This window comes from Embiotoca jacksoni, unplaced genomic scaffold (assembly GCF_022577435.1).
Source record: "Embiotoca jacksoni isolate LCO1_2020_lvr unplaced genomic scaffold, fEmbJac1.0.p SCAF_40, whole genome shotgun sequence".
Classification (NCBI taxonomy): Eukaryota; Metazoa; Chordata; class Actinopteri; family Embiotocidae; genus Embiotoca; species Embiotoca jacksoni.
Window position 1 is genome coordinate 550815 of NW_027185393.1, and position 25373 is coordinate 576187.

Consider the following 25373-nt stretch of genomic DNA (forward strand, 5'->3'; position numbering starts at 1 on the left):
TTGTATTACTGTATCTGTTTAATGTCAAACCTGCAGGCATAAATATTCACACGTATATGAAAACCTAAGAGTTTAATTTCTGGTCGGACTCGCGGACATGTGCTAATCACCAGTGCTGAATTTGAAGATGCAGCGGGTCGGGGGGGGGGGGGGCAGAAACAGAAACACAGTGAGAAATCTGTTCACAAGCAGGCGATGGAGACGTTTCTCTTTTGGTCCAACAACTTTAGAAGTTTTCTTGAATGTGCATATTGTTTCTTTTCATCTTTCTATACATCAATAAATCAACATTTAAAGGGCATGTTATGTACTTTATTCATCTATTTTTTGTTGATGAAAAAAAACCTCCGTCCTTGCAGACTTCTTCATGTTTGTTATTTGAACTTTTGAATCGTTTGCCCTTCAGTCAACGATCCACATTCTGGCCAATCCAAAGCACACACATGATTGTGGCTGCATTACATCTTTGTAGTTTATAACACGGATTGTTTGTTTACTGTGTTCCTGCAGATATAATTGGTTTGTCCGGACTCATCACTCCCTCTCTGGATGAGATGATCTATGTGGCCAAAGAGATGGAGAGACTGGGAATGACGACGCCTCTGCTGATTGGAGGAGCCACCACGTCGAAGTAACGCAAACACACACACACACACACACACACACACACACACACACACACACACACACACACACACACACACACACACACACACACACACACACCACTATTCTTATTAAATCATAAAACCTTTATATGTAATGAGTAATTGTAAGTAGGACCTCCCTTGTTCACTCTGAAGTGCGGTCTGGTTGTGATTGCTTGGATAACGGGTGTTTTCTGCTGTTAACAGGACCCACACAGCAGTGAAGATCGCCCTTCGATACAGCTGCCCTGTGGTCCACGTTCTGGACGCCTCCAGAAGTGTGGTGGTGGTAAGAACACGTGCCGCACATCACTGCGACTTCTCTACCATCTACAGCAGTGGAAGCCAAATAGTGGCTTGAAAAACAAGGTTGTGTTTGCTGCCTGATCAAATCTGAAGTCTTCCTTTTAATGGAAAGTGTGCACAATTTTTCACAAATACGACTGTAGATTACAGTAAATTCAGAATATCTGACGATCTGAATTAAACCTGTAACCAGCTGCAGCGTCATCATGTTGCTCTGACAGTAAGCTAAACAAAATCATCAAGCTGTCTGTATTTATTCACGGTAACAGTGAGACATGATGTCAAATAACAACATTATTCATTATCATCTGCATCTAGCAAAAAGTAACACTCTTATGTACCTCGTGTTGAGAGATAGCAACTCTCTTTTTTTAGATAGAAATATTGGAAAACCAATACTTTTTAATTGTTTTGGGATATTTTCTGACAATAATCCATCAGTTTCTGAGAAAATATAAATGCAAAATATTCTGAAATGCTTCGTTATGAAATCTTTAAAAAAAAGTCCGGGGTCTGTGTCAAAAAAAATGAATCCAACTAACACAGGGGGAGTGGACATATAACCTTACATGATGATCAGAGCTGAAATCAGTTGATATGGTCACAGATTTGAAAGCTGCTGTTTGTCGTTTGAGTCCAAACTGTCGTGTGTTTTCTCCTGCTCGTCTTCCTGCGTTTCAGTGCTCACAGCTGTTGGATGATACTTCGAGAGAGGAGTACTTCGAGGACGTGAAAGAGGAGTATGAGGAGATCCGGCAGGAGTACTTTGACTCTCTGAAGGTAAGAGTGGCCGGTCGAAGAACCTTACAGTGCTGCAGAGTTGGCATTGAAGAAGATATTCCACCTGATTTGCGTCAGTTTTCCAGGGTCCAGTGATCCAGATTAACAACCATCTCTGAGACCAGTATTACATCCCCACGTGTCAAACCTTTAAAACACACCTGCACACACCTGCTAGAGAAAACTTTTAATGTCTCATTTATGGTAGTTTATCTTTTAATTGAATTTAACTGCCTTTTGCATAAGAAATGAAAATTCAAACTGCACATGATGCATTCTGCATGAGGACTGCTGGAAGAAACCGTTTGAAGGTGATAGAAATAATTGCAGTGCAGCAGCCCACTTAAGGGCAGACCCTCACCAACAATGAGTTTTTCCATCTCTAAACACTTCCTGACCTCCCGGCTCTGTCTGTGAATCAGCTCCAATCCCATTGGTTCCTATTGAGGATTTAAACAACTCACAAATGTATTTTAAACAATTAATCAATCATTTTCCAAAACAGCTGGTTTTTATCAAATGTTACTAAAACATTTCTTTTCTTTTCTTCTCACAGATTGATTCACGTGTTGCTGTATGCGTGTGGCAGTGCAATAAAAATAGACTAGGATCTGATCACTTGTAAATTCGATCTGCAGCCTGACGACAAGCCACGATCTTCATGAAATCAGTGGCTTGTTTTTTTGCACATGTATTTTAATATAGAGCATCAAGAGTTTTGCTTCTGAATAAATCTCCCTTTGACTCTATCGGTACCTGCTGACTCCAGGATCGTCGGTATCTGTCGCTCTCCCAGGCCAGAGAGAAGGCTCTACGCATCGACTGGCTCTCCCAGCCAGCACCAGGTGGGTTAACACAGAATAACCTGAAATCACAACGACAATCCATCCTGTGGAATCTTAACTTTACATTCTGGCTGAGATCCCGGAGTTACAAAAAGATACTGAACTGAATATAAAACCGAATGGATACAGCAACTTTTCTTGCAACTTTTTTCAAATTAATATATTCTACAATCCTGTGGCACAGGATTGTAGAATATATTAATTTGATGTGGCAAGAAAAGTTTTAAATTATCTTGGGTTTGAAGTGCTGAATCAAGCACAGATGGAGTATTTATGTGATACTGTTGGACAGAAACGTTGCTCTGTGTGTTTCAGTGCGTCCTCAGTTCCTGGGCACTCGTGTGTTTGAGTGTTACAGTCTGAACAGTCTGATCGACTTCATCGACTGGAAACCTTTCTTTGACGTGTGGCAGCTGAGAGGAAAATACCCCAACAGAGGATACCCCAAGATCTTCAACGACAAGACCGTCGGTAGGAACTTATCATTACGTAATCTGGAATTTGCTGGGTTGCTTTTCTGTACACATGACATCTATTGCATGTCTATACATCCTTGACATGAGAAATACTCCTGTTTAAATAAAGCAGAACCAATTCATTTTAAAATAAAAATAAATTGGTGTGGATGTAGCCTGGGTATCACAATTCAGTCACTCTCTGGAGGAGGGATTATTTCTGATGTTTTTAAAAGAACAATTTTAACCCAAAAAAGGTTTGGAACTTTTCGGATTTTTTAATGATCCTAAATCCTCCAAATTTCAGGGTTACATTAAAATATGACTTATTTTAAGCATGTGACTTTTGAACCTCACTTTTTATTCAACGTTTTGAACTAAAAGGCTGTTTGCATTTTGTTCTGCTGAAATAAAAAAAATTCATAGGGAAGTGTAGGTGTCATTTTAAGGATTTTTAACCGTGGAATTGAATTTTTTTTTTTAATGAAAAAACAACTTAATCAGACACTAACAAAGCAGAATAGATTTTTAATTTTACATCATGCCTGGAGGAAGTCTTTAATGTAACACAGCAGTAAATGCTGTCAATCAGTGACTATTATTGAATTGCTGGTGAATAGTGCAGTGACATCATCTTGAGAAGTAAAACAACTCTGCAGTGACTGCAGACTTCATAAATATCATCAACAGACTGAACCAGTGTGACCTCGGTGATGTTTGTGTCCTGCAGGTTCAGAAGCTCGCCGAGTTTTTGACGAGGCCCACCGGCTGCTCAACCAGATGATTGACAGTTCTAGCCTGAAGGGGCAGGGCCTGGTGGGCTTCTGGCCTGCACAGAGTGACGGCGATGACATCAGGGTGTACAAAGATGATGTCACAGTGCGCAAAGAAACTGAACCCATCGCAACATTTTACGGCTTGCGGCAGCAGGTGAGGGACGCTGTTTGAGGTTCGGTGTCTGATTTCCTCAGATGGATACGTCCACCTAACAGCAGCAGGGTTGACTGGGCCTTCAATTTACTCATTAAAGCACATCATTATTCTAATTTATACAAACATTTTCAGGTTACAGCGGCCTTAATGCCGTAAGTACATAGAACAGAGATGTGTAAATGGATTAGTCGGACTGGGTGACCTGAGTGGGTTTGTTCTAGGGTATGACCATGAAATGACGTTGCATCAACACAATACTGGTGTCCCTGAAGGCTCCGTCCTGGGTCCCCTCCTCTTCTCTCTGTACACCAACTCTCTCGGCTCTGTCCTTCACTCACATGGCTTTTCCTACCACAGCTATGCTGATGACACCCAACTGATCCTCTTTTCCCCGATCTGAAACACAGGGAGCAGCATGAATCTCTGCCTGTCTGACTGACATCTCTCAACTCTGTACATCTTCCGCCACAAACTAAAAACACACCTCTTCAGACTTTACCTTGAATAGTAGAACTTTAGCAGCGCTTAAAATGGCACTTACTTATAGCACTTTGAAGTTTGGCTTTCTTGAAGAAAATTGTACTTTCTTTATTGTTGTTGTTCTGGGTTTGTATCCTCATGGTTGAAATGTACTTATTGTAAGTCGCTTTGGATAAAAGCGTCAGCTAAATGAAATGTAATGTAACACAACACATCTTCAGTTGTGTACCTCGACGTCACCGGGTACACATCTGTAATTATCTGCTCTTTGCTCTGATGACTCCTACTCATTAATCATTCTCAAAGTTTGCACTAAAATACTTAGAGAGCTTTTATGTGTCCTTCAAAACTGCGTATTTGAGATTTCCATGATGGAGCCAGCAAAGGATGGTAATACGCATCCAAAGTAAGAGTAACAGTGTTCTGTTCTGTGTGTGTGCTGCAGGTGGAGAAGGACAGCTCCAGCTCTGAGCCCTACCTGTGTGTGTCTGACTTCGTGGCCCCTGTTGACAGCGGCGTGGCAGACTACATCGGGGTATTTGCTGTGGGTGTGTTTGGAGCAGAAGAGCTGAGTCAGCAGTTCCAGGGTCACGGTGATGACTACAGCAGCATCATGGTCAAAGCTCTGGCCGACCGACTGGCTGAGGTACTTCCCTCATCCTGGAAAACCTTTAGACTTGGAGCTTTACAGGTTCCAGTGAAAAATGATAGAAATAGTGCAATGTCCTGAAAAACTGTGTCAGGTCAGAGAATAATGTTGATATTCTTACTGTCAACTGAAATTGTGGCTATTTTCAGTGATCTGATTAACACCGTGAGCAGCAGCTCCTTTGCGCCGTCTGGGTCCACACAGAAGGCATCCAGAGGCCAACTCACAATCACTGTAGTTCTGACAGAAAACAACAGAAGCCTCAGGTGGCATTCATGGGCCCGTAGTGCAGGTAAAGTGTGAGCTGTCACCCTGCATGTTTTAGACACTCACGTGAGACAAGAAAGTAAAAAAGCATTTGAAACACTTTCTGCGGAGACATATCTGAGGTTAAAACTGCAGGAAGTTTATAAGCTGCTCTTTGGTAAACTTTGAAACTTTCTGATTACACTCTAATTTGTGGTTGTTTGAATGCACCTCGAATCACGTCAAGTTGGTGAAGAGAGCATGCGGCTGCTGAATTTAAGGACAATTTGGATTAAATCACGATTAAAATGCATCCAGATGGCCAAGAAATGTAAGTGAACTGATCCCTCAAACGCTAATATGAGTAAATGTTGGCTTTACTTTTAAACATGGAATAATGTGAAGATTTACTTCATGCAGACTTCTCTTACAGAAAAAACACATGAATTTCTCATGTGCAAAAACTCGTGATCACACGTGAGCACTTGTGAAATATATATTTTGCCCATGGGAAACATGTGGTGTTGGAATATTTTCACGGTGTGATGCGTGAAGCCAAAGTTTCCCAAAAAGTTGGGACGCTTTGTAAAATATGAATAAAAACCAATTGCAATGATTTGCAAATCATGTAAACCCATATTTAATTAAAAATTGGCTAAAGACAACATATCAAATGTTGAAACTAAGAAATTGTATTGTTTTATAAAAAATATCTCCTCATTTTGAATTTGATGCCAGCAGCACATCTCAAAAAAGTTGTGACAGGGTCAACAAAAGACTGGAAAAGTTTTGTGACACTACAAAATCACCTGGTGGAACATCTCATAACTAATTAGGTTCATTTGCAATTTGTTAATTTGTCTTTGGTCTATTTTAAATTACATATGGTTTCATATGGTTTTTATTTACATTTTTCACAGCGTTACAAATTTATTAGGTAGTAGTTCGAAAATTTTTCCTAAACCTGCAATTTTTGCCAGTCCCTGCAATTTTACTGCAAAGAAAATTACCACCTAACTTTAGAAATAGCATTGTACTTTTGGATAAAAGCTGCCAGCAATAACAAAAAAACTCTCCTTGAAATCCTGGCATAAAGGTTGAAATTTGACAGTGTCCTTCCTGAGATGGAGCTTTGCAGTACTTCAGGCAGGCAGAGTCACTTGTAGCCACGAACTTTATTGAAGCGTTCTTCATTCATTCCACTTGCTCCCAGCTCACACAACCTACATCAGCCTACTACAGATCTGTGACTCACCTCCCCAGCCTCCTCCCACATTAGAAAAAAGTTGAAAAATAATTCCCAAGTCCCTTAAGGTTTTTCCCAGGACGACATCAGGGTGGCTGCTGTAGGACGGTGTCGGCTGTTGTACTGCAGAATGACTTCAAAAAATGACAATCTCACTCTCGGAGAGATGCTGCGGAACGACCTCAAGAGAGCTGTTCACAGCAGACATCCTGAGAATCTGAATGGTCCAAACTCAGCCTGGTATGACACCAAAGCGCATAATACACTAGACTCAAGGATAAAAAAAAAAAATTCCCCTCGGGGATTAATAAAGTAACTACCTAACCTAACCTAAGCTACTGTGTCAGCATCGCATTTTGCCTCGCCGAGGCATGAAAAGTACATGCATGTATGACCATCGAAGAAGGAGATTATGTGGCAAAGAGTGATTAAGTACACGTAGAGTGGAGGGTCGGGTGGAGGTTGGACGGATGGAACCAACAGAAGTCTTTTACTGTGTTCGAGTCGGTGAGGAAACAAAAATCTATGTGGATTTCTTTTAAGTAACATAAGTTACTTCCACAGCATAACATATTTAACTTACATAATGTACGTTAAGTAATTTATACCCCCCCCCCCCCCTCACACACACACCCCAATCTGGCATATTATCCTTATGTCATTGGTTATATCTTGGGACCCTGCTTCTGAACACACCATGAACCTTCGTTAAGGCCTCCCTCTCTGCAGCTTCCATCATTACCTCTCTCCTGCTCCTCCTGCTCCTCCTCGTCCTCCTCGTCCTCCTCCTCCTACTGTCCGTCCTCCAGGCATTTGCTGAGGAGCTCCACGCCCGTGTGCGGAAGGAGCTGTGGGGCTACGACGCTGACGAGGCTCTGCAGGCCTCCGACCTCCACCGAATTCGATACCAGGGCATCAGACCTGCAGCCGGCTACCCCAGCCAGCCGGACCACACAGAGAAGAGCACCATGTGGAGTCTGGCTGATATACAGGAGAAAACTGGTGAGAGCTCCGAAATCCACATCGCTTCCTCCTGTTTTTTCTCTTTTTAATCTGTACATTTATACATACAGAAGAAAGCAGGTTAGTTTTTTTCTAAACAACTGAAAATTGATTTTACATTCAGTATTACTGAAGAAAATGTTTGTTTCCTGGAGCTCTAAGAAATTTTGCTCACATTTGAAATGCAGCATTGGTTACGTCCATGTCTTCTTCTTCTCTGCCTTTATTGGCTGACACCTCTTGATCAGATGAACAGAGGACATTGGCAGGCGCTGGTTTTGTGCACTGTTTTTCGTGTCTGTCATTACGTGTGCACAATATTCCACCTGCCATTTTCTTCTTTTGTCCTCACAGATCGAAACACACCTTTTCACACTGAAAGCTTCCATCCCGTTTCCCTCAAGAAAAGTTTACCTATAAGTCAGCTGGCTAGACTGAAAAGAAAATGTGAAGATCCACAGCAGTATGAAAAAAAGAGATGTTATCTAAATTTAGAGTTGCATGGTGAACACAGAGTAGAGAAACGTATCTATAAGGTAAATAATCATTTAAGCCACGCCTCCTCGTCTGCACTACATTGACCCCTAAAACCAAAAATATCAAAGACGTAATCTCAAAACATTGGCATATTCTTCAAAATGATCCATCCTTAAAAGGAACTTTTAAATAGTTACCTACAGTAACTTTTAAATGAGGGAGAAACATACGAGACAGAGTAGTTGGAGCTTATCAGCATCCGGAAATTCCAGACAACAAACTCACAATTAAACATCTGCAAGGAAACTTCAAGTGTGGAGCCTGCATTAACTGTCAGTTTACCAAAAAATATTTTATTACCTGCAAAACAAAACGAATTCTTTATGTTACAATATCGATGTGTCCATAGCAACTTCATGAGGTGATGGTACGGTAATGTTATATCGGCAGCTGGATCTGCAAGTCCAACCGGCTAAACTAAATTACTGAAAAGTTTGAAAGTATCCTCTCGTTCATCGACTGGACAGCTACTGGTCCAGTCGATGAATCAGCTCTCGTTGGAAGAAAATCTGCACCCAAAGGGAGAAAGTTATATATTTGTTTTGTTTTTATGTCGGCACTTCTGTGCATTAACATTAATAACATTTTTACATCATGTGTACTTATCAAACTTGTAGAGTATTTTCTTGGAAAGGAACTGTGCACAGTGTTGGAAGGCCGGACAAATGATTAACAACGGTGTCGACTCAGCTGTCGTACACTGAACAGCTTAAAAACCTGATCTGTTTGGATGCTAAATGTTTGGCTCCTTATTCATCAACTCTCCCGCCAACAAAACATTGTCTGTCCTCGGTTTGGGAGCTTCTGTGAGCAGTGCAACACTGACCTTCTGTTTGTATTGTGTGCTCAGATATTATGTAGACTGTACTTGTTCCTTTCTGTGTGCATACGGTATGTAATAACTGTGTGTGTGTGTGTGTGTGTGTGTGTGTGTGTGTGTGTGTGTGTGTGTGTGTGTGTGTGTGTGTGTGTGTGTGTGTGCGCGCAGGTATTGGTCTAACAGAGTCCCTGGCCATGATGCCAGCTGCCTCAGTGTCGGGACTTTACTTCTCCAACCCTCAGGCCACGTACTTCGCCGTGGGAAAGATCACCAAAGAGCAGGTTTGACTCACCATCCACATCTTAGACTGCTACCAGTAATTAGATGGTGTTGGTTTTAGTGAGTCTATTAGAATGAACTGACGAGAGCCGCTCTACAGATCCTCATCACCTCAACTCCCAAATGCTGAGTCATCATGTTGATGTGGCAGTCTGCTCCAACAAACAGGCATTACAAAATGAATCCATCCAGGTGCAGTGTATTGTTAAAAAAATGTTCCTAACCAGTATAGAAACCTGACTTTGATACTGGTTCCTGAACAATGCTTTATTTGATACCAACTTTTTTTTAAATCCATTTGAACAAAAAAGGAGAATTACGTCATACATCATGCATCACAGTAAGAATCTTCAGTGTGCATGTAGAGAGGGAGAGTTTAACCCAGGTTCATTTCTGGAGCTTCAATTTACAGATATCACCTCTACCAGAAAGATCTTTAAGGTGTATGCTACAATTACACCGATGTTCCCTATCCTGTTCTAGATATCAGCCAGAGAGACAGATACTTACATTTGCTCTCTGTAGAAATCATATGACACTTGGTATTAGAGAAATGTTGAACAGGAGTTCAGGTGATGGAAGTAACAGGGCTTTTTCTTTTAAATGACAGGATATATTTGTAGAATTTCATATGTTCATACAGTAGCTCTTCTGATTCACACTTCAATCTCGGCGGTGTCAGTAATGCACCTAAAGCTCTCAACCATATCTTTGTCCAAGTATTAATATTTAATTGTTTAATTTTTTGTTATTATTATTTTTTATTTTGTTGAATTGTTTATAAAATTCACATATACAGCTGTACATTTTGGAAAAAAAAGGTAAAAAAAAATTGTGATTTTGACTGTATAAGTTGCTAAAACAGAAGTAAAAATTAAGCTCTCACCAGCCGTTACACAAAAAAGAAGGTCGCTGGGTCGAAGCTTGTTTTGTGAAACAGACAACAAGTTAGGAGATGAAGTCACAGAAGGCAGAGTGTCCTCGGAGATGATGACGGTCCAGGTTTCAAAATGTCAGTTCACAAACTGGTGGGTGACGTCACAGGGTTTTCATTTGGTCACTCCCTAAATGAAGTTTCCCTCGAAGAAAGGTAGACTAAAGAGCCTAATAATATTAATAAGGGAAGAGAAGGGGAGCAGAGCGACTGGATAATGGATAGACCGTAGATAGGTGCACACAGAGAAGCCTCCAGTCCCCAGTTACTGCAACACACCTCAGACAGATGAGGTCAGTTTCAGTTTGAAAAGAGTAAAAAAAAAAGCTGTCCTAACTTTAGATTTACCAAAGTGGAAACTGAGTGTGTGTATTGGCTTACTAGTGATGATCAAAATGTGTTACAGAAAGACGGGGCATTTTTCCATAAACAGTAATATCTAAGCAATTTGGTGGTGCCATAAAAGTATTGAAGTACTTGGTGACACGTTCATTACAAAGAATGTAGACATTGCAGGTTTTTTTTTTTTTTTTTTTTTTTTTTTTTTAAAAGCTCTACAAATAAATAACAACCATCACTTTCACCGTCTCTGGAGAGTCAACAAACATCGTCTTTTTTTTAATCAGATATTTGCTGTGGATGTGGTTTGTGTCAGCTTTAAAGTATTAGCAGGTCATGTGAACCAATCACAATCCAGACTTTCGACCTCAGTTTAACATGGCCAACAACAGGGACAGGAAGTCGAAGAAAGAGAGGTCTGGAAAGGTCAATAAAGACTAATCTTACAAATAACACACAAAAAAAGAAGAATCCAAACTGGGACAGAAATCCAGGCTGAACTTGTGTTGTCTCTGTTTTTCCGGTCTATAGGTGGAGGACTACTCCAGGAGGAAAGAGATGAGCGTGGAGGTGGTGGAGCGATGGCTGGCTCCAGTCCTCGGTTATGACAGCGAGGTGTAGGATGTGACAGAGGGATCGGGTTTACAGTCCAACCGTTCCACCGACGCTCACACGGGTGGCTGCTGACACCAGGACTTACTGACATCTCACAGTTTATTATTATAGTACAGGCCACAGCTTGCTCCTTTTTATTTTTTAACTTCAAAAATTTATCTCATCAGTGTTTGTTTTTTTCCCGTTCTTTGTGCTGACAAGCGATAAACTGAGTCCTGATTGTTATCAGGACTGTCTTCAAAGGAGTAACTCCATGAGGTTTACAAGTGGAGGGAACTAGTCTGTTGAAAGTCACACGGCGTCCCATCACACTTTTATGTAGACGTGTCTGCAGCAGTGCTACACCGTCAAACTGAAATGGTCATCACTCTTATTTTGCCCAGTGTTGAGCTCCCTGAGGTGGGTACATCAGTAAAATCAATCAATCAATCAATCAATCAATCAATCAATCAATCAATCAATATCACTGCCAATATGATTGCTGACATTTAATAATACCTTAGCTCATTGACTATTATTAACATTTTAAAAAAATTATATGTATTTTAAATGATTTTTTTCTAAAATTGGGCAAATTATATGTTAAAGGAATTCAACATTGTTCAGCAAATGACGCCATCATTTGCTTTTCTTCTGAGAGTGAGATGAGAAGATTGATATAAATTATGTTCAGGTCCAGAGCTGAACTCAAGACACGATTAGCCTAGCTTAGCATCAATAGCAGGGTGAAAGCTTTGAAACTCACTGATTAGATAAGTTATATCTAATTTGTTCATTTTAATCACGAATAATAAAAATGTTGACAGTTTATTCAACTGCCCAGCACTGGTTTTGCTGATTTAGATTTACACCTGCTAGAAGGTGTTTTTTCTTTATGCTAAGCTAGGCTAACCACTTCCTGACTCTTTATTGATCACTCGGACACGAGGTTGAAATCCATCTCCTCATCTCAGTCTTGGAAAGAAAGTGCAAAGAATTAAAATCAGGAAATATTTGATCAAAGTATCACTAAATCAGATTGTAATTGTGTTCTTGTACATTCAATTTCGATGTCATCGTTTTTAACTTTCAGTTTTATACCGGTGATACAGACTGAGTCATTTGCCAATCAGAAGGTGCTGAGGTAGGCAGAATTAGCTTCAAATATAAGAATCCTTAAATCATAAATAGTGTCTCCAGGAAATCTGACCCACTTCATATCCAATGGAGCGTTTTATTCTGAAGTCCAATATTTATAAAAGCAAACTTACACTACAACCATACAGAAAACCTAGACAAATTGGTCTGTAAATACTCTAATGGATATCTCATAAGTTTTAAATTTGTTTGTTGAAGTGACTGTTGAGATGTTGGCAAATAGATTATATTTCTTCCAGGTTTTACTCTATTATTAGCATGATGGCGAACACAGTTTGAATGCTTCATAAAATATTGAATTTGATTACTTAAAAGCTACATAATGCAATTTCAAATTTTATTCATAAAAGCTTGATTTTAAAAAAACAAATTCAGAAGAAATCAGAATCATTAACAAAATCAACTAGAAAACAAACCCTGCCTCTTTTTCGGTGTTTTATTAATAGTTGCAGTACTATAATTTATTATGCAGCTCTTCAAGGATTTTACCTTTAAGATTTTGGTTGAAGAGATGCAGCTCGTGTGTCATGCTGAGAACGAACTGGTGCAGCCCATCATGCTGCTCCTGTGTTTCCTGTTTCTTATCTGCAGGTTTAGTTTTGCAACTATTGTCTGCAAACAATAAATCGGGGGACAAATAGTTCTCTAAGCCTCGTAAAGACCGCAGGACATCACTGTTATGTGGGGCTGCAGAGGTGGAGACAATGAAACGGTGCTTTTCAGATAAATTTTAAGTGACTTCTTAAAAGTATTTGGAAATCAGTCATTTAAAGGTCATAGAGCAGTTCAAAAATGGATGATCATTTTATTAGCTTTCTGATATTTGTATGACCTGATTTTGTTTCTGTTTGCTTCAGTGATTATCAAAGCTCTTGAAGTACACTTCAGCTCTCCAAAAAATATTTCAGCCTTCTCCCATACATTTCTGTTTTCACTTTCACATAACTTCAACAAGGGATTAGTCCATTATTTAAATATAAGGGTGGCTGAAAATCACTGTTCCTCTGTTTTCATTGTATTTTCTGAGTGGATTGTCCAGTCTGTGTAAACAGTATTTATATTGCATCCTGTTTCTCAGGGGTCAGTAAACTGGGACAAAACTTAAGATAGATATGCATGTAGTAAACCTGAAGTATATGGATTAAGCTAATTGAGTGTTTGATTGTATATACTTCATATCTTCCAGTTTACATCAGAGCAAACAGAAAAGTTACAATTTGAGTCCAAACTTAAAAAGCACTTCAGGAGGAATATTAAAAGCAGCAGAAGCAACTGTGCCGTCATGTAAAACTGTTGCTTAGTGCTAAAATAAATCTAAACATAACTAAAGGCTACACATTAGCCAGAAAGCTTTCTTTTTTTTTTTTTTTTTTTTAAATTTCACTCAGTGTAATATTATAATTTATGATGATACATGCTGCTAAGCTTGGTTGTAAAGACTTGAATTGTTTTCCAGGTGTTCAAGTCTTCAAATGTTTCTTTTGGAAAGCTGTTGTCAACCCTTTGAATGATCCATTATTTCAGTTCACTGTGTTCTGTGGGCCAATCAGAAACCAGCTTTTCCACACACTGAGATTCAACTAGTTCCTGTCGACATCCACATATTGTTGAAGGTGTATTAGCAGTGACGTGTGTGTGTGTGTGTGTGTGTGTGTGTGTTCTACAACAAGATACTGAAAACAGCTAGGACCAGTGAAGAAGTGATTTTCTGTGTAATATACAGGCTGAGGTTCTCTTCACATCGTGTCATATACGCCCTGATGCTGCAGCAGCTGATCTCACTTTATATGACGCTTTGATACTTTTTTTTAATCCATTTTACTTTATTGTGTTCAAGAAAATGCAGATTATTCCTGGTGACACTGCATACACTGTAAAACACAAGTGTTATTTTCCTTCAAATAAACATATCAGATGTGATCTGCTTGTCTTTCTCTGAGTTTCAGCTTCGCCTCACGACAAAAGTTTACTCATAGTAGTGAGAAGTCTGCCTGTGAAAACAGCCATACAGTCTTCTGTGGATCTGGAGGAGGTTGAAGATTTGGGTGTTCACCAGATTGGGGGGGAGGGAGGGGGGTCTTGGTTGCATCATGGGAAATGTATGATCCAGTGTGTATAGAGTATAAAGCCCAATGAAGATCAGATTAGTCATGCAGGTGATGTATGAAAAGGCGACTAATCCTTAACTCTTGCACTTTATATTCAAAATGTTTGCTGGGTCTCATATTCCTGCTTAATGTCTTCCTCTATGTAAATTCTTTGTTGGTCCATGTATGACCTGATTTCTGCTGAGGCTACATTGAAGTGTTAAATCCAAGTATCAACCAGCAACCGTTATGAAGCCTGGAGTTCATCTGTCGCCATTTTGCTAGTTCGGAGTGGTTTGGAGCAGGAAGTGACCATATTTGGGCAAGCTGGGGGAGGAGTCAGCGGTGGATCTGACTGATCTGATTGGAAACCTGAGGATACTGTGTCCGGATGATAGCCGGTTTTGACCTAACTGAGCTGCCATAGATGCCATTAAGGACACTCAGGTTATGTGCTCTATTTGTTTCTGTGATTTAAGGATTTCATACTTTAAAAAGAAAACAAAAAAAAATCCTGTATGAAAAATGTTGGCTATAACTGAATCCAAGGCTAGATTACTGGAGTAATATAGTTCATATTCACGGGGTGGTGGGTGGTCCGTGGGCGAAATAACAATATTTAGAAAAAGTGTAATTTCCCCGCTCCCCCTTATAAATGTATCCTTCAGACAGGAGCCAATATAGAGGAATTTCTATACAGGCATATTGTGCACAATGTATTAACTTTCTCTTTAGTACAAGTATTATGTCTCCTTCATCCAATACATTGTGTGCTTTAAATTGCAAATTAAGAATAGGAAAGTCACTAATTATCATAAGAAGGGTTGTAGATAGGGCAGCACAGTGGTGCAGTGGTTAGCATTGTCACCTCACAGTGAAAAGGTTCTGGTTTCAAATCCAGGGCTGGGCCTCTCTGTGTGGAGTTTGCATGTTCTCCGTGTGCCTGCGTGGCTTCTCTCTGGGTTCTCCAGCTTCCTCTCACCATCCAAAAATCCACCTCCGGTTAATTGGTAGTTCTACAAATGTCCCTTAGGTGTGAATGAGAGTGTGGATGGTCTTCCGTTTCCGTCTGTGTTGGTCCTGTGATAAACTTGAGGATCTGTCCAGGGTGAACCCTGACTTCACCCAAAGTGAGCTGGGACAGGCTCCAAACCCCCCCCCCCCCCCCCCCCCCCCCTCGGATAAAGCAGGCATATATAATGGATGGATGGGTTGTAGATTGGTTGTTTGTATATAATATATATAGATATATACTGTGCATTTTATATTTAATATTTTTTACTGCTATTTTATTGCTTTTCTATTATTCTATTATTATCTTATTGCTTCCTGTATGCTGCTGTAGCAAAAAAAATTCCCCTCGGGGATTAATAAAGTAACTACCTAACCTAACCTAACCTAAATATACAGTTTATTTGCTCATCTGAATATTTTTCGAAAGGAGACCTTACAGGTACAAATGTTTCAATAAATACTTAGGGAGCTTTGAAATGTCTTTTTAAAAAAATTTCAAACAAAGTAAAAATTTAATAAATTTAATTGAAATAATAAATTCCATTCCACTCAAAAATATATATATATTTTAAGATTTTCTCAAGTCAGGACTTCTCTGCTCTGGAACAACATGGCGATCTGAGTGTTGCACCATCAGTATGTCTGAACTTCATTATTTATTGTTAGTTTTTATTTGGTCTATACTTTAAGTGGCCTGATTTTATTTATTCTATATTGCTGAAATGTCCGAATTTTTCCCATGTGAAGCACTTTGTGATGTTTATGAAGAATGAAAGTGATTATAATTCATCTTACTCAGTATTTCTTAGTTAATTGCTGCAAATAACTTGATTTCTTTGTCAATATTAACATACTATTATATTTTAACTTTAATAAAGGGATTCATATTTGTGACGGTGTCATAGATTTTCTAAGCTGCCTTAAAGTTAATTTACTACATAATTTTTGACTTGCGCAACAAGCATCTTAAGTTTTTTGACCTGCTGAGTCATTATTTGTGTACAGTTGTAGGTAACAGATAATTCATAATCATAATAATTACCGAAAGCAATAGGAATAACCCAAAGTCAAAACTTTACAATGGTTTCATTTACGGCTGGGAGCGTCTTCTCCAAACCGGCCGGTAGAGGGGGCAAACCGCCCAGAGCAGCCGCTCGCGCGCACATACATTCGCTCACACCTGTGCAGCTCCTCCCCCGACGAGCGCGCGCCATCCAATGAGAGACGACTTCCACTGCGCGTTGGCTTTCGCTGCTTTAACCGCACACACACACACACACACACACACATATACAAACACACACACATACTGCCAGGCCGTACTCCACAAGCAGACACCGCACGAGTCTGTCCGTGTGAACGCTAACCATGGCTGAAGGAGGAGAGGGCGAGGATGAAATCCAGTTCCTGCGAACTGTAAGTGCTCCTGATGTCCCGGAGGCGAGTGTCGGCGTTGTGCGGGGTGTTAACTGCGCCTTTCTCCGTCCGTCCGTCCGTCCGTGTGTGTGTGTGTGTGTGTGTGTGTGTGTGTGTGTGTGAGATGTGGTGGGCAGGGAGTTTACCGCATTAAGGATGACAGCTCCTGTACACACGAGTCACCGCTCACAGAGTTCGCATTATGGCAGAGGATGGAAGAGGTGAAAACACACTGCCAGACAGACAGACAGACAGGTGGAGGAAGGTGTGCGGTGTGGTTGTCAGCGGTGCTGTCATTGTGTCATAGAGGAGTTGAGCAGCATGCAGACTGCGTGGAGTCGCTGGTGTTGTGTGTTGGGTGGATGCGGGGCGCAGTGCGGGTGCAGACTGGCAGCATGAAGCCCGCCGCATCCGCTTCACTTCAACGAGCCCGTGCAGCGAGGTGATGCCACGGTACCTGCTGCTGGTGCTGGTGGTCGTTTCATGCCGTGGTGGTCAAATCAGCTGCTGTTCCGCACGAGAGGAGCTGTTGCTTTACAGAAAGTCAAACGTGAATAATCACGTGAGCGCACTGCACCTGAGGATGATTTCTTCCGTTTTTAATGGAAGAGAGGCGCATATACGGACACAGGATATAAATGGATATAAATGCTGACATGCAGTTTATAGTGACAGTCTGAATTTCCAGGCTTCTGTCAGGGTTAAGAGGATTTCATTGTTGGTAGTGTAGCTTTTTTTTCTTTTGACTGACAGTATCTTGACATCAAAAGGCAGATGACTGCAGTGGTATAAAGATGCGATGACTTGATGCTCGAAGGGTTGTGGTTTTGTGTGTGCTGTCACACATCCAGGCAAGCTTGATTTTAAACTCATATTTTATTGTTCGTGATGGGTGAGATGACTATACTGTGAAGGGTCACTTGTACTCCCAAATTCCCACCAACTTTACAGTTCTGCAAGCATTTTAGCTTCTTTCGGCTCGTTGTTTTGGCTTCGCTCATCTTTAATGTTTTGGTTGAGATTTATAACGCTTATCATTGCAGCAGGTATCTGCTCTGAAAAACTCAACACTCAACAACAACCAGCAGACAGACATGTTAGAGAGCTGGTGAACATAGTGGAGCATTTAGCAGCTTAACAGATGAATATTTCCCTCAGAGGAACACGGATACAGCAGAGTAAAAACTGGACTTACATTCATTATGTGAACACAGACACGATGTCGTTTTGGGTCGACTAGATAGATTCTTTATTGCCTTTGTATATAAATACACAATGACATTTTGTTTGGCATAAGTCCTCTTAGCAACATAAAAATAAATAGAAAATTACAAATACATCAAATAATAATAATACATATTATTATAATGAATACAAAAACGTTTGACATGTTAGCCATATCAACCTTATTAGTGCTGCAATCAATGACGTATAAAAAAAAAAAAAGGTGGATGTATCTTCCAGGTCTGAAAAATGAGGCCAGTGTGGGAGTGCCTTAAGCTTGCAATACCACCAAGTGCCACTAGAGGTCGGCTCAAAAAAGCCTCCGGCTCCATAGACTCCCATTCAACTTCTCTCATCAAATACAAAGTCAATACATTTTTCAAAAAAGTAAAATCATTCAATCATTTGCTAAAGTCACTCCTTCTTATTAGTTTTCCGGTGGTCCATCTGAGAATAATCCCTCATTCATTAGAAATCAGGCTTCAAGAAGAGTTTCTTTGGGATTGGGTGTCTGTTTGATTGACAGCTCTGTAATGCAGTCAGGTTTCTGCTCTAGATGGGCGGGCGTAGTGTCTTTGGAGATTGAGTAATATTCACAGCTCGCTCCTCCCCCACTCGTCCAAATATGGTCACCTCTGGCTCCAAAATAACAAGATGGCGATGGCGAAAACACCGAACTCAAAGCACCGGAACAGCAGTTCACAAACTCATGGGTGACATCACGGTTAATTGCCGCTTGTCTGCAACAATTTTTTTTTTTTTTTTTTTTTTTTTTTTTTAAATAAAATGCTTCTTTTTTTTTTTTTTTCCAATTAGGGAGTTGATTTGGTAATATTACTGCAAAAATAACCATAACTAACATGTCTTTTGTCCACAAACCTCAAAATATTCACTGACAAAATATAAATCAGAGAATAATGGTACGTGTTTGCTTGAAAAACCACTGAAATTACTGATTATGAAAATAGTTGGCAATTATTTCTATTTAAATTTTTTTCAAATGATTTCTTTGGCTCTATACTTTCTAAGGCCACAATGTGTATCCTCTTGCCTTAAGCAAAACTCCTGTTGGGTCCATGTGTCTGTTTTTTCTAAAACAAGACAAAAACTGACATTTTGCTTGTACAGGTAAGAGCAGGCAACAATTAGTTGATTAACTGATCGACACAAAATTAATCAGCATTTCATTTTTGAAAGAATACCACCGTTTTTCATTTGCAGCCTGTCAGATGTGGACATTTCCTGGTTTTATAGTCTTTTATTTTGTTAAACTGAAGATTTTTGGACTTTGGACTCCAGTTGAAGATGTAATACTGGGCGATGGGTGATGCTATGCATTTGCAAGCATTTTCTGGTATTTTAAAGAGAGATGACTGATGGATTAATCGGGACAATAATCTGAAATAATGACCAGACCAATTGATAATGAACAGAATCATTAGTTGCAGCCCCACAGTTTAGAAACAGAGTTTTCTGCCAAATCAGCCTGTCATTACAAGAATTTAAAAGGCTGGATTATAAAATGTTTATGTTCCTGTTCTTAATAGAAATGGTCAATTTTATCTTGAGATATTCGCTCACTGAGCACTTTATTAGGAACACAACACCTAACACAACAACCCTTCCATCAATTCTACTTTCACAAAGCTTATATTCTCAGTTTTGGTTCAGAAAGGCGATCGTTCTATTTATTGTTTATTATTTAGGTTGTAGTGGGAAGTGTAGATGGACCGGTCTGCATTATACTTACACTAGCCTTGATATTTTGTCCAGGCCATTTACATATACAGTATGAGGGGGACCAGTGATCATGAGCCTTTCATAGTCTGGGCACCCCTTGCTCAGTGTGCTGCTATCAGGAACCACATAAACAGCAGAAAATAGAGAATATTTGATAACAAAATTGATAACCAGATTTTTGGACATGCCTTTGAGATGATGACAGAGCTGCTGCAGTGGAACTGGAAGCTCCACATTACTATGCAGACTGGCTCCCAACAGGCCACCAGTTGCCATCTCAGCATGTGGTAGCCTTTGAGCCATGGCAGCAGCGCGAGGTGCTGCTCTGCTAGCAAAGCCAGTCATCTGATGATCTACAGTAATTCCTGTACATACTGACTGAGGAGTCCGAATTAATCTGTGGCAGCAGTAAGGTCTTTTATGTCAGTTGAATTTTTTGTTGTTTTTGTGGTCGCATTTTTATGTGCTGACTTGTTCTTTCTTTATATTTGATTTAAATTGAAAGAAAATATCAGTAGTAGTATTACAAATGGTGCAGTCAGACCTGTATGAGAAAATATTTCTGAGAATATTCATGGTAATCAAGTCTAAGGTTCAGTTAGGGTTTCGGTGAATAAGAGTAATAATAATAGTTTTCTATGGTAATTTCAGTACAACAGGGACAAACATCCAAAAACCATCAGAGCTGAAACAGTTAAAATGTAGAAAAATGGGAGTTACTGCTTCAAATCTATGAATGTGTTTGGACTCTGGCCCTGGAAAATAGGGTTTATCCTTTTTCACTTATTTTCTGGCACTTTCTGACCAAACAATCAGTGGCGACAGTATTCACAAATTCACAAAAATAAATTTGACATCACACGGATTCCCTCAAGACATGCTCAGAAATAAACAAATGAACGATACTGAAGCATTTGTGGCTGACATGATACTTGGTTCTATTTTTTATTTCAACAAAAGTTAAATTACTGGATGCAAGATGTGTCCTTCATGACTGAAAGTCCACAATGTCTCTGCAATACAGGCCTCAAATTTCCACATCCGATTGTTGTAAGTCGTCTACTGCACCAGGCTTGGCTCCAAAGTATTTGTGATGTCACAAACCATGCAGCAGGGACATACCTTTATCTCACATTTTAGGTGAGGTCAAAGGATCTTTGAACTGTCAGCAGAGGATTTTAAAAACACATTTTTGAGTGGAGGACTTTAAGATTCTTACATGAATGTGTGACGTCCACCACTTGTTTACACTGAAGGTCAGTTCCTGTTCTTGTACACATAAAACACCAAAAAATAATCTGAACACCAACCCAGAAGAAACTATTTAGAAACCACACCACCTCGTCTGTGTTGATGCTGTAATGACCGGTCCACCAAACAATCCTAATAGAGGACTTAACTGTGTAATCAGTCATTCAAGAAGATCATTTATACAAGTGATTACTCGTTGTAGTCCAAAGTGTTAAAAAACATTCAACAATATATGTCTTCATATTGTACTTTATTGTACCATGGCAGCACAATCAATAACTACACATGAGGTTATATTGAATGTCAAACAAACTTACTGTGACCTGTAAATACTGGTTATCATTGTGTTATAGTTTTTAACCACACTGTCCCAGTAATGGCATTAGTTTTGTCAAATTTGATTGTAGAGATAATAACATTGATAAAAAGTTAATGAGAAGGTATGGAATCCTTTGCTTTAGTTTGGTATTCAAACATTTTGATCATTTTTGCAGAGGTTTGTATACGTGCTTCTATGCTTGTTCCAGGGGATGGGTCTAAATCCAGGTGTTTGAGACTGCAACTCTACTGTGTGTCCTTTATTGGATGGCGATGCTTCAGGTGACAAACAGAAACAGTTTTCTGTTGTTGATCAATCTGTCGGCCATGAACAAACCCAGTTTTGGATGGTCTCATCCAGTTTGGGGCCAAACAAGACTGTGAGTGTGGCCGCTACATCATGAAACCTCCATAATCCAGGTCCGATGAAATCCAGAGACTGTAAACAATGCATCCCAGTGTAATCCGCTTTGGTTGTTGTAGTGCACCCTCTGTGCTTGTGTTGCGGTATTTTGTATGCGTAGTAGTAGTAGTAGTAGTAGTAGTCGTCACTAGGGATGGGTATTTCAAGAAAGAATACACACACACACACACACACAGAAAGAGAAATTTACTTTTGCCGTAAACTCTGGCTCAACAAGTGCCATCAAACTCTGAAAAGCCTTCGACACAGCTGATGAGACGTATGTCTTGTGTTCGCAAGGTCAGGCATCATACTTCCTTCGTCTGGTTCCAAAGCTAGCCATGGATTGTAGATCTGTGGATGGACCGCTTCTCGGTGCTTTACTGACATGACTATGCATATCTGTGATGGACTTATGATGTGATAGTTTCACCTGGAAGCATTTGTACTGTACCTAATTTTTTGGAGGAGTTCCTCACAGAACTTTTTGATGTCTGTGGTTGATTTTGCACGTGTCTTCTGTTTCCTGCAGCGTAGCATCGGATCATAAAGCACAACATACACTTCACTGGAGCCTGGTAACAATGTGTTGTTCTCCTTCTTTTGTTGCTTAATGGTGATGGGAAAACAGCTTTTATGTGCATTATCGCCACCTTCTGATGGTATCACACATGACTACAGGGTGTTGGTAAAATCAAGGAGTTTCTTTTTTTTTTCGGAGTATTTGAAAATGTCAAAGTCACTCCCCATCGCTCGCTCTCACTGCATTGTGTTGAGTGACATTTTGCAACAGTCAGTGATCGCGGTCCAGGTGAAATGACATATGTGTCTACCTCTTATCATGTTACCGCTGACGGCCACCTCACAGAAAGTGAACCCAGCAAAGGCACCAGAGCTCATTCTGCTTCATTTAATACTTCATTAGGTGCAAGTGAGTGATGTTTGGACAAACACTACATCTTCATCAGAGTCAAACAGTATTGGCAGATGCAAGACACAATATATCTTAGAACAGACCAAAAAACTATTACCTAAGGCAAACTGATATCATGTGAAGAGTTTCCTGCTCACAGAACATGAGAACATCATTCTTCAGCATGTCGTATGATGATGACATATTGTACATGGTCCTGTGGGCCGTAGTAAGACAGCAGTGAAGTAACCACAGATCAGAAACACGTAGTTCTGGAACCAGAGACTCCTGCAGAAAGAACCAGGGACAGAGAAGCCTATATACAGTGGGTACGGAAAGTATTCAGACCCCTTTAAATTTTTCACTCTTTGTTTCATTGCAGCCATTTGCTAAAATCAAAAAAGTTCATTTTATTTCTCATTAATGTACACTCAGCACCCCATGTTGACAGAAAAAAACAGAAATGTAGAAATTTGTGCAAATTTATGAAAAAAGAAAAACTGAAATATCACATGGTCATAAGTATTCAGACACTCATATTTAACTCACATGCTGTCCATTTCTTCTGATCCTCCTTGAGATAGTTCTACTCCTTCATTGGAGTCCAGCTGTGTTTAATTAAACTGATTGGACTTGATTAGGAAAGGCACACACCTGTCTATATAAGACCTTACAGCTCACAGTGCATGTCAGAGCAAATGAGAATCATGAGGTCGAAGGAACTGTCCAAGGAGCTCAGAGACAGAATTGTGGCAAGGCACAGATCTGGCCAAGGTTACAAAATAATTTCTGCAGCACTCAAGGTTCCTAAGAGCACAGTGGCCTCCATAATCCTTAAATGGAAGAAGTTTGGGACGACCAGAACTCTTCTTAGACCTGGCCGTCCAGCCAAACTGAGCAATCGTGGGAGAAGAGCCTTGGTGAGAGAAGGTAAAGAAGAACCCAAAGATCACTGTGGCTGAGCTCCAGAGATGCAGTAGGGAGATGGGAGAAAGTTCCACAAAGTCAACTATCACTGCAGCCCTCCACCAGTCGGGGCTTTATGGCAGAGTGGCCCGACGGAAGCCTCTCCTCAGTGCAAGACATATGAAAGCCCGCATAGAGTTGGCCAAAAAACACATGAAGGACTCCCAGACTATGAGAAATAAGATTCTCTGGTCTGATGAGACCAAGACTGAACTTTTTGGCGTTAATTCTAAGCGGTATGTGTGGAGAAAACCAGGCACTGCTCATCACCTGCCCAATACAATCCCAACAGTGAAACATGGTGGTGGCAGCATCATGCTATGGGGGTGTTTTTCAGCTGCAGGGACAGGACGACCGGTTGCAATTGAAGGAAAGATGAATGCGGCCAAGTACAGAGATATCCTGGAAGAAAACCTCTTCCAGAGTGCTCTGGACCTCAGACTGGGCCGAAGGTTCACCTTCCAACAAGACAATGACCCTAAGCACACAGCTAAAATGACAAAGGAGTGGCTTTGGAACAACTCTGTGACCATTCTTGACTGGCCCAGCCAGAGCCCTGACCTAAACCCAATTGAGCATCTCTGGAGAGACCTGAAAATGGCTGTCCACCAACGTTCACCATCCAACCTGACGGAACTGGAGAGGATCTGCAAGGAAGAATGGCAGAGGATCCCCAAATCCAGGTGTGAAAAGCTTGTTGCATCATTCCCAAGAAGACTCATGGCTGTACGAGCTCAAAAGGTGCTTCTACTCAATACTGAGCAAAGGGTCTGAATACTTATGACCATGTGATATTTCAGTTTTTCTTTTTTCACAAATTTCTACATTTCTGTTTTTTTCTGTCAACATGGGGTGCTGAGTGTACATTAATGAGAAATAAAATGAACTTTTTTGATTTTAGCAAATGGCTGCAATGAAACAAAGAGTGAAAAATGTAAAGGGGTCTGAATACTTTCCGTACCCACTGTATGCATGGAGAGTGAAAGAAAGAGTAGAGGAGCGGTGCTGGGTGCATTATGGGAGGTCCCCCAGCAGCACAGGCCTACAGCAGCATAATGCAGGGATGGTTCAGGGTCAGCTGAGCCCGCCCTGACTGCTTTACCAAAAATAAGTTACATGACATGATGGATCTCTCACTCACTCAGTGACAGACACTAACGTTATAGTTCTGGCCTGCTGTTGCGGTCCAGCCGAGAATTTTGTAATTATATTATTTAGCTAATTTATGAGCACCCGTTTGTTTCCAGATCAGTGCGAGAATTTCTGCTGCATTTTGCAGGTCCGTTGATAATTGGCAGTTCAGCAAACGAGTCCTAATTTTGCTCAGAGATGTCTGAAGTGATGTGAAGTTGTGCAGCATGTTGGTGGATTGACTCAGTTTGGCGGTTGTTGTGCTCCACTCTAATAACAAATGTCTCTAGTTTATGGCACCTGGAATATCAACAAAAAACATACACAGACACTTTCTTCTTGCAAAGCAAATTCTACATTTCATATACCTAAAGTGTGCTGTAACAGTTCCCTACTACTACAAAATATGTGACTGTTTAGGTAGATAATGCTGTGCACCAAACAGGTGCCCTACTGTGCTCCAGGTAAACGTAGCCCAGTTTGAATTACTATCTATAGAAGCTGATGTTCACATTTTTCATGATGTAAGTGTAGGTGGTCTTTATTTCAGATGAGGTGTCCCGCCTTCACATTAAAACACTTTGGTGTAGAGATCTGTGCTGTGATATAAATACTCATTGCTTCCTAATGTTTTTGGTAATCCCACTATGTTTCCTGTAG

At 40.3% G+C, this 25373-nt stretch overlaps 2 protein-coding genes across 13 annotated transcripts in view; both read left to right on the plus strand.

The window, feature by feature from the left end:
• The window catches only part of mtr (5-methyltetrahydrofolate-homocysteine methyltransferase), a 40604-nt gene extending 26434 nt beyond the window's left edge, over positions 1 to 14170 (plus strand). For 2 of the 4 annotated variants that reach the window (XM_069168516.1, XM_069168517.1), the window contains exons 24-33: positions 511 to 631; positions 855 to 936; positions 1635 to 1733; positions 2503 to 2578; positions 2894 to 3049; positions 3764 to 3963; positions 4892 to 5092; positions 7397 to 7589; positions 9115 to 9227; positions 11030 to 14170. In XM_069168516.1, coding sequence (XP_069024617.1) covers positions 511 to 631; positions 855 to 936; positions 1635 to 1733; positions 2503 to 2578; positions 2894 to 3049; positions 3764 to 3963; positions 4892 to 5092; positions 7397 to 7589; positions 9115 to 9227; positions 11030 to 11119 — 1331 coding nt within the window. In that variant the 3' untranslated portion in view covers positions 11120 to 14170. Of the gene's footprint in view, positions 1 to 510; positions 632 to 854; positions 937 to 1634; positions 1734 to 2502; positions 2579 to 2893; positions 3050 to 3763; positions 3964 to 4891; positions 5093 to 5244; positions 7375 to 7396; positions 7590 to 9114; positions 9228 to 11029 lie in introns of those variants that run through there. The other 2 variants (XR_011179196.1, XM_069168518.1) reach the window with 2 other exon arrangements.
• Positions 14171 to 16628: 2458 nt separating this feature from the next.
• The window catches only part of ryr2a (ryanodine receptor 2a (cardiac)), a 187805-nt gene continuing 179060 nt past the window's right edge, over positions 16629 to 25373 (plus strand). For 8 of the 9 annotated variants that reach the window (XM_069168608.1, XM_069168611.1, XM_069168612.1 and 5 more), the window contains exon 1: positions 16636 to 16767. In XM_069168608.1, the coding sequence (XP_069024709.1) occupies positions 16720 to 16767 (48 nt within the window). In that variant the 5' untranslated portion in view covers positions 16636 to 16719. Of the gene's footprint in view, positions 16768 to 25373 lie in introns of all 9 variants that reach the window. The other variant, XR_011179203.1, reaches the window with a different exon arrangement.